This window comes from Oncorhynchus clarkii, chromosome 12 (genome assembly GCF_045791955.1).
Source record: "Oncorhynchus clarkii lewisi isolate Uvic-CL-2024 chromosome 12, UVic_Ocla_1.0, whole genome shotgun sequence".
Lineage (NCBI taxonomy): Eukaryota > Metazoa > Chordata > Actinopteri > Salmoniformes > Salmonidae > Oncorhynchus > Oncorhynchus clarkii.
Window position 1 is genome coordinate 73,977,022 of NC_092158.1, and position 9,584 is coordinate 73,986,605.

Consider the following 9,584-nt stretch of genomic DNA (forward strand, 5'->3'; position numbering starts at 1 on the left):
GGTGTTCTTTGGCTTGCAAGCCTCTCCCTTTTTCCTCCAAACATAACGATGGTCATTATGGCTAAATAGTTCTATTTTTGTTTCATCAGACCAGAGGACATTTCTCCAAAAAGTACAATCTTTGTCCCCGTGTGCTGTTGCAAACCGTAGTCTGGCTTTTTTATGGCGGTTTTGGAGCAGTGGCTTCTTCCTTGCTGAGTGGCCTTTCAGGTTATGTCGATATAGGACTTGTTTTACTGTGGATATAGATACTTTTGCACCTGTTTCCTCCAGCACCTTCACAAGGTAATTTGCTGTTGTTCTGGGATTGATATACACTTTTCAAACCAAAGTACATTCATCTATAGGAGACAGAACACGTCTCCTTCCTGAGCGGTATGACGGCTGCATGGTCCCATGGTGTTTATACTTGCGTACTATTGTTTGTACAGATGAATGTGGTACCTTCAGTCATTTGGAAATTGCTCCCAAGGATGAACCAGACTTGTGGAGGTCTACAATTTTGTTTCTGAGGTTTTGGCTGATTTCTTTTGACTTTCCCATGATGTCAAGCAAAGAGGCACTGAGTTTGAATGTAGGCCTTGAAATACATCCACATGTACACCTCCAATTGACTCAAATGATGTAAATTAGCCTATCAGAAGCTTCTAAAGCTATGACTTCATTTTCTGGAATATTCCAAGCTGTTTAAAGGCACAGTCAACTTAGTGTATATAAAGTTCTGACCCACTTGAATTGTGATACAGTTAGTTATAAGTGAAATAATCTGTCTGTAAACAATTGTTGGAAAAATTAGATATAGATGTCCTAACCGACCAAAACTATAGTTTGTTATAAGAAATTTGTGGAGTGGTTGAAAAACTAGGTTTAATGACTCCAACCTAAGTGTATGTAAACTTCCGACTTCAGCTGTATGTAAATGAGATATTTCTGTATTTTACTTGAAATACATTTGCAACAATGTCTAAAAACATGTTTTCAGTTTGTCATTATGGGGTATTGTATGGGTGAGAAAAAATCTATTTAATCAATTTTGAATTTAGGCTGGAACACAACAAAATGTGGAATATGTCAAGGGGCATGAATTCTTTCTGGAAGCACTGTATAGCATGAATGATCTGAAGCACCGGAAACCACTGTCTCTTCTTGTATAAAAGAGTGGACTTTGTATTGTGAATGTCAAAGCCCTTTGAAAAAAATGAATAGCCATGATCTAATTCTAACACAGCTCTTTCATAATCAATTAAAGGTCTGACGAGGGTTAATGAAGGTTTCAAAATTGGTCTTTGAAACAAAGGCCTCATTACTTGAATGAACTTGAAGTCTACGGCCATAACAATGGGAGAAAGCTTTCCCACTGGGCACAATTTTGATTTACATTTGGTTTAGTTATCGAATAACTTGAATTCAACATGAAATCAACCAAAAATGTCCTCCTGACATTGGATTTAGGTTAAAAGTTAAGTGAAAAAAATACTAAATTCCCTTATGTTGATGACTTTTTGCAAATCAAATCAGTTTTCCACGTTGATTCAATGTCATTACATTTTAATTTTGGGGTTGAAATGACTTGGAAACAACGTTGAATCAACCCGTTTTTGCCCAGTGGGTTGCTTAAAATCATATTGTACAATTACAAAAAAGCACAATATGCAGATAAAAAAGGCCAAGAAAAAAACTATTATTTTTAATGATACCTTGATATTGACACAAGTAAGCCTTTCACCATGCTAATGAGTCTCTTTCAATTGAATCCTCAATGCAGCAAGTGTTCTGTGTAATATAACATCAGATTGAAAACCCAGGAGGAGATGTTACTCAAAAACATGCAGCCTCACATTAACCTAATTACTTGTCCTGCCACCTCTTCAGAGCGCTACTATCTCACAAGACACAGTTCACACACAGACAGTCCTCTTTGGTAGTCAATGCATCCCATGGGGTGTCACATATACCGTGGGGCAAAGAAGTATTTAGTCAGCCACCAATTGTGCAAGTTCTCCCACTTAAAAAGATGAGAGAGGCCTGTAATTTTCATCATAGGTACACTTCAACTATGACAGACAAAATTAGGGGAAAAAAATCCAGAAAATCACATTGTAGGATTTTTAATGAATTTATTTGCAAATGATGGTGGAAAATAAGTATTTGGTCACCTACAAACAAGCAAGATTTCTGGCTCTCACAGACCTGTAACTTCTTCTTTAAGAGGCTCCTCTGTCCTCCACTCGTTACCTGTATTAATGGCACCTGTTTGAACTTGTTATCAGTATAAAAGACACATGGGGGGACCTAGTGAATGACCTGCAGAGCTGGGACCAAAGTAACAAAGCCTACCCTCAGTAACACACTACGCCGCCAGGGACTCAAATCCTGCAGTGCCAGACGTGTCCTCCTGCTTAAGCCAGTACATGTCCAGGCCCGTCTGAAGTTTGCTAGAGAGCATTTGGATGATCCAGAAGAAGATTGGGAGAATGTCATATGATCAGATGAAACCAAAATTGAACTTTTTTGTAAAAACTCAACTCGTCGTGTTTGGAGGACAAAGAATGCTGAGTTGCATCCAAAGAACACCATTACCTACTGTGAAGCATGGGGGTGGAAACATCACGCTCTGGGGCTGTTTTTCTGCAAAAGGACCAGGACGACTGATCCGTGTAAAGGAAAGAATGAATGGGGCCATGTATCGTGAGATTTTGAGTGAAAACCTCCTTCCATCAGCAAGGGCATTGAAGATGAAACGTGGCTTGGTCTTTCAGCATGACAATGATCCGAAACACCGCCCGGGCAACGAAGGAGTGGCTTCGTAAAAAGCATTTCAAGGTCCTGGAGTGGCCTAGCCAGTCTCCTGATCTCAACCCCATAGAAAATCTTTGGAGGGAGTTGAAAGTCCGTGTTGCCCAGCAACAGCCCCAAAACATCACTGCTCTAGAGGAGATCATCATGGAGGAATGGGCCAAAATACCAGCAACAGTGTGTGAAAACCTTGTGAAGACTTACAGAAAACGTTTGACCTCTGTCATTGCCAACAAAGGGTATATAACAAAGTATTGAGATAAACTTTTGTTATTGACCAAATACTTATTTTCCACCATCATTTGCAAATAAATTCATAAAAAATCCTACAATGTAATTCTCTGGATTTTTTTTTCTAATTTTGTCTGTCATAGTTGAAGTGTACCTATGATGAAAATTACAGGCCTCTCTCATCTTTAAGTGGGAGAACTTGCACAATTGGTGGGTGACTAAATACTCTTTTGCCCCACTGTATGGACATAAGCCTCAGACTAGATTAGATACCCTGCATAATTCACATCCAGTGGAATAGCCTGTCTAAGTGAGAGCTTCGGCTAGCGCAGTGTGCTTGCTTTACATGTGTGATAATGAGATTCATTCACCAGAATAACACTCTTCAGGCGCTTCAGCCCAAAGGGTTTTATTCCATTCCGATTGTATTGATGCTGCATGAGGCAAATTTGAAAATCTATTTGAATTAAATTATTTCCCTTGTTCTGATTGTATCTTTTCTTTTTTTTCCACCACTATGGCAACCCTGATTATGCTCTCTAGTCTAGTGGCTGAGGTTTCTTACTAGTCTTGCTGAGATACCATGCTACCATAAAAAGCTCTGTCAATTTCCTGACTTGATGTCTGTCTACTAAGCTGCACACAGTGGGTTACCTCATTCAAAACAATCACACACTGTGTTGCTGCCTGAGAGTATGTGCCTGCCACCAGTCAGACTCAGCACTCGCGACTTTAAGCACTTTAATGGTATTTCAGATTGGAGAACCTCAGTAATGTAAAGTTTTTTTTAGTCCCAGTGCTCTATGAAATGGCCCTGCTCCCAGCACAGTCACACACCCCACTTTCTGGGTTATTACCGCTCAGCCTGCATGGAGATGGAGTCAGCTCTTTAACAGCACAACACCTGGGTGTCTCCCCTCACACACCTCCCTGCACCTCTCCACATCTTCAACAGGGAGCTCACTGGGTGAGGCTATTCACACTGATACAATAACCCATCACATCTTCTCATGAAACAGCAAGACACTGCTCTGCCTGTGAGATATTTTACAAGAGAACAGTCAGTGTGGGAACAGGTGTGAATAGCTACTCAAAGAAACCTGTGCTGTCATCCCACTTTATTGAATATGGGTCCCAGTTAGCATAACTAAACAACACTACCTCTGTTCCAATACAGTGCACACCTTAATAGTGATCAACTGCTCCTTCTGATTCCATAATGCCCACATTATGCCAAACCAATCAAAAACAGTGTTTTGAATTCTAGTGGAATCACACACTGCTTTCACCCAATCCCTGGCCTTCTAAGGACACCTGAAAAGCTCTGTCACACTAAATGACACATCCCTTTTGTGTGCCAACACAGTGGAGATTGAAGAGGTCCTTGTTGCTTCAACTTGTTGTGATGGACTAAGAGATATAGTGTTGTGCTAGGAGGAGGTGGGAGGGCCACTGACAAAGGAAGAGATTACCCAGAACCCACCTCTCCACTCATCTACCCTCTCCAATCCACAGTGCTATTGTGTGAAAACGTATGGATCCTTCCCAATACTGTGAGGAGAGACAATGCCAATGTGTGTCCATGCAGCCCACCTGATTGCAGAACTGGGTCTCCAATCCCTTTGGTAATTCCTACCCAGGGGATGGGAGAGAAATATGCCAGCTCTTCACGTGAATACAAGCTACAAGCTTCAATTATCAGTGGAAGCTACATTCAGCTACACTCAAGAATCTAAGTGGAGGCTCTTGACCCAGAGCTGCCTCATCCACTTCAGTTTTTGACAACAAACAAAAAAAACACACTGCTGCCATATGCTTATGACGTCAACATAAAACTAGTATTCCCATTATCATTCTCTCCAAGTCCAATTTGTCCGTCTCACACAAACAAACAGCTTGTTTTTCATGTCATACATTGACACTCCTTTTCAGCATGAAAAATGCACTACCACAAGTAAACATGTCATTTTACTTCTCTCCAACAACAGACGGCATGCGTTACAATCACTTCCAAACAAGCAAATGGGGAAAAGTCTGTCCATTGCCATTAGTGACTAAAGCCTAGCCTGTGTGATTGCAACTGGCAGCCTGAGACATGCAATCCATAATAAAATAATACATCCTGCATCATGTGTGTGTGTGTGTGTGTGTGTGTGTGTGTGTGTGTGTGTGTGTGTGTGTGTGTGTGTGTGTGTGTGTGTGTGTGTGTGTGTGTGTGTGTGAGTGAGTGAATTCTTGCGGGTCTGTGTATAGATGTGTGCCTGCCTGTTTGGGAGAGACTAAAAAGAGAGGGATGAGAAAGAAAGAGCCAGTTGTAAGAGATGGAGAGCAGCACAAGACTTATACTACTGTTAGTCAGCGGCGGATGATGATGATAATTATCCCAGTGTGTTAAATGATTACTGAGGCTGTGAGTAATTGCTTCAGCAGCTCACAGGACTCTCCAAAATGGACTTCTTTCACAACTCTCTTATCTGGAGCAGCTAAATCAGGCGAGCCAGGAAGGCAAAGGGTGGTGGTGAAGAAAGCCTTTTGAATTTCACAGCTGCCTCACTACAACCACAAAGACCAATCGGAGACTGTTGGGCACTCCAATAGGACTCCAGCATAGAATTGATGAAAATAAAAATGTCAACGTTCTCTTGCGTGATAAGGTTTACTGGTGGTGGCTGTTTGAAACATTGTGTGTGTGTGTGTGTGTACTGAGGTAAAGACTGTGCATGATTTGTCTGATCACAGCAGTCAGACCCTCAGGCATCTGCAGATGGCATCCTGTTTATACCATCTCTGTATCTCAATCATGACCATACCCAATTCATTGCAGAACTTCACATAATACACTATGCATCTTACCATTAGTTGTACTTTCCAATGTGTATCAAACTATTGTTATAGTGGCTATTCTCTATGAAATGAGACATTGGATGGAAGAGGCCGACTTACGGAGACTGTTCGCAGGTACCCTGTTGGCTTGCATGTTGTCATAGTGCTGTCCATGCACTCCGTCTTCTGAGTGTTCTCCTGGACCAGGCTGGCGCATCACCTGAGCTAGAGCCCTGGCAAAACACAAACACCTCAATCAGCTGGTTCACTCAATAATAAAGCATGACATGGAAATCAAAATAGCTACGAAATCTAGCAAAATTACAGCAGCTCAAACGCTGTAAACCTCAATATATATCTGATATTTATCGGAAATCCTTACAGGTCTTAATGTTTGAATATGGAGATTAAATCAAATCAATTACTCTCATGCTTGTAGATGAACTACCAATGACCAATTATCATATGCTCAAAGGGTTTTCATTGATATGCACAACACCATTTATGTTATATTGGGTTAGTGGGATCACCTTCCTTTGTGCATTGATAATATAGTTGAGAAATATGACAAATCACAATGGGGATCACAAGGCATGTTGAGACAAAGGCAGCCCACTGAGCACAGACGTCAGTTCAACGTCTAATTTTGATTTACTTTTGGTTGAGTTGTCAATTAACGTAAGTTAAACGTGAAATTAAAGTCCTCACATTGAATCTTTTTGTTGAAATGACATGGAAACAACATTGAATCAACCAGTTTTTTTGGGGAAGTGAACCTTAAGTTCGCTTCCCCCCAAAAAGAACAATGAAGCTAATTAAAATGCTGAAATCTAGGGCAGTGAGATAATTAAAAACAATTGCAGGTGTAATGGAGTAAAAAAGTGGCTTTTAATGGCACCGTGTTGGTAGATGACATCAAAGGAGATGAGAGCATGGCTCATCACACACTATTACCTACAACACATCTGGTTTTACCAGGACGTAGTGAGCATGGCTCATCACACACTACTACCTACAACACATCTGGTTTTACCAGGACGTAGTGAGCATGGCTCATCACACACTATTACCTACAACACATCTGGTTTTACCAGGACGTAGTGAGCATGGCTAATCACACACTACTATCTACAACACATCTGGTTTTACCAGGACGTAGTGAGCATGGCTCATCACACACTACTACCTACAACACATCTGGTTTTACCAGGACGCAGTGAGCAATGCTCATCACACACTATTACCTACAACACATCTGGTTTTACCAGGACGTAGTGAGCATGGCTCATCACACACTATTACCTACAACACATCTAGTTTTACCAGGACGTAGTGAGCATGGCTCATCAGACTACTACCTACAACGCATCTGGTTTTACCAGGACGTAGTGAGCATGGCTCATCACACACTACTCCCTACAACACATCTGGTTTTACCAGGACGTAGTGAGCATGGCTCATCACACACTACTCCCTACAACACATCTGGTTTTACCAGGACGTAGTGAGCATGGCTCATCACACACTACTTCCTACAACACATCTGGTTTTACCAGGACATAGTGAGCTCATTATTATTCAGTATAGAGTTCTCAATCCTTCAGAATGAAAAGTATGGCATTTTGATGGAATCTCAAGACATCAGCGCAATTGGACAGGTATTCACAGTCACTCACAAATAAAATATAGTAGGCTGCATAGGTATTGCCTATGATTGCCAATCAAATTGTGGTCAGAAGAACTGACTGATCATGCATATTTATTCTATATTTTAACACCTCACTAGGCAAAAACTGATTGGATCATGAATCAATGTTGTTTCCATGTGTATGTGACCAATACAATTTGATTTGATTTGATTTCAACCAACAAATCTATGTGATGTGGGAAAAATGACTGGATTTGAAAAAAGTCATCAAGGTAAGGAAATTTTGTATTTATTTCACCCAACTTTTCACCGAAATGTTTTGTTGATTTTTGTTGTTGATTTCAACCAAATGTAAATCGAAACTAGAAGTTGAACTGACGTCTGTGTCCAGTGGGTTATCATCTATTATAACAAAACAGCATCTTTAATGCATCTAAATATTTTAAAGAAACTTCTGACACCCAAATAAAAGTTAAATTCCTGCATTCATTTAGGCTATCCAAAGTTGTTACTGCATTGCGCACAGGGACTGCTGATGTTGTTTACTGTACACACACCTTGACATGTTTTCTCTGTGTGGACGGTGCGCCTTTTCAAGTCCAAGTTTTGTGAAAATCCCAACGAGGGCCATTATGGCAACAACTCCACATATTATATACACAATTAAGTTTGTTTTATCTTTTGTGGGGTCGTGAGTGGGGTCTTTTTTCTTAGGCGGGGGTCTGCCTGTCATCATCCACGGCGGGGTGTCATAGTTTTTGCAGGTGGTCTGGTCCAGCCGCGAGCTTGTAAACTCACAGCAGAATCTGAAGCCACAGGTCCCGCAACAGTACAGGTAACTGCCCGTCTGGCACACAAACGGCGGATCCCACTGGCCCATCACATCGTAATAACCCCGGCACCTGTCCTCTGTATGCGGACTCTCCGAAACGCTATTCTTTCCGTTCAATTTTGACTCGTTGGTACCCGTTTGTACCATAATAAAGCCGTCTAGCTTCTTCCCTGGCTCCCCCTCCGCGTCGCATACAAGAACTTTCACCAAAAAGTAGCCAAGCAACAACCCCGCGCTTCTCATCATGTGCGTCCCTTTGTTACTTTTCTTCTCCACTGTAGACGAAGGAAAGGCGATGACCAGGTATCATAACAAGCTTGTACGCATAATCCAAGAACATGAAACACAGCCATCCGCGATGATTATCATGATTACGCAACGCAACTTCTGCGCGTAATTGTCCATCAGCGCACGGTGATGTTGTATGGGAATGTGTGTAAATGTTATATCTGTTCCAATTGCTTATAACAACAAAAAAAAGATGAGATCTTTACACCGATGCGACAACAACACTTTTACAGTTGCTACAGGTATCTTGAATAGGTTTAGACAATTTCTCTGCGCTGCGCCACAGACATCCTCCGTTGATAGTCGGAGTCCTTCTGGTAGTTCACTCCAGGCAGTAGGAATATTACCGAACCAATTACCGAGAGAGTGGGAGAGTGGGGAAGGAAAAGGAGGTGGAGACACTTGTGGTAGGTGGGAGAGAGACAGGCAGAAAGAGAGAGATCTGATGTATGCAATCTGTTGTTTATATACAGAACAACATGCTCGTGCTCAGATTTCATTTTTTTCATAGTAGCCTACTGCAGGCTACAGAAAAATATATACTGTATTCAGACAATACAATACTGTCCGAATATTTATTTATTTATATGCCTAAGAAGTCGCGGGGTGCATTTAAATGATAGAGTTGCAATGCTGCTGTTGTCTGTCAAGTCAAATGTGATTTCATGCATGTTGTATTTGACTGCTATTTGTGGCCGATATATTGCACCTTATTTGTATCATTATGTATTGTTCAATAGGCCACAACTATGAAAAAAGGATATAGCCCAAGCAAACAAGGTGTGATTAGTATTGTTGTGACCTTTGTCATTGTAGTGCTGTAACTGTATTGTCATTTGAGGTGATAAAATATGCATAATCAATACAATTCGTCTGACTAATGCATTTGATTTGTATACCTGTACATTTTGGAATTTGAATGTATATCCCTTGATTGTACCACACACAAAAGGGTGTGGTACATAT

General features: G+C 41.1%; 1 protein-coding gene across 1 annotated transcript in view; it reads right to left on the reverse strand.

Moving 5' to 3' along the window:
- LOC139422223 (protein shisa-9B-like) overlaps positions 1 to 8,816 on the reverse strand; it is a 33,705-nt gene extending 24,889 nt beyond the window's left edge. The window contains exons 1-2 of the mRNA XM_071173391.1: positions 8,056 to 8,816; positions 5,971 to 6,083 (exon numbers count right to left, since the gene is read on the reverse strand). Coding sequence (XP_071029492.1) covers positions 5,971 to 6,083; positions 8,056 to 8,576 — 634 coding nt within the window. The 5' untranslated portion in view covers positions 8,577 to 8,816. The remainder of the gene's footprint in view (positions 1 to 5,970; positions 6,084 to 8,055) is intronic.
- Between the last annotated feature and the right edge of the window lie 768 nt (positions 8,817 to 9,584).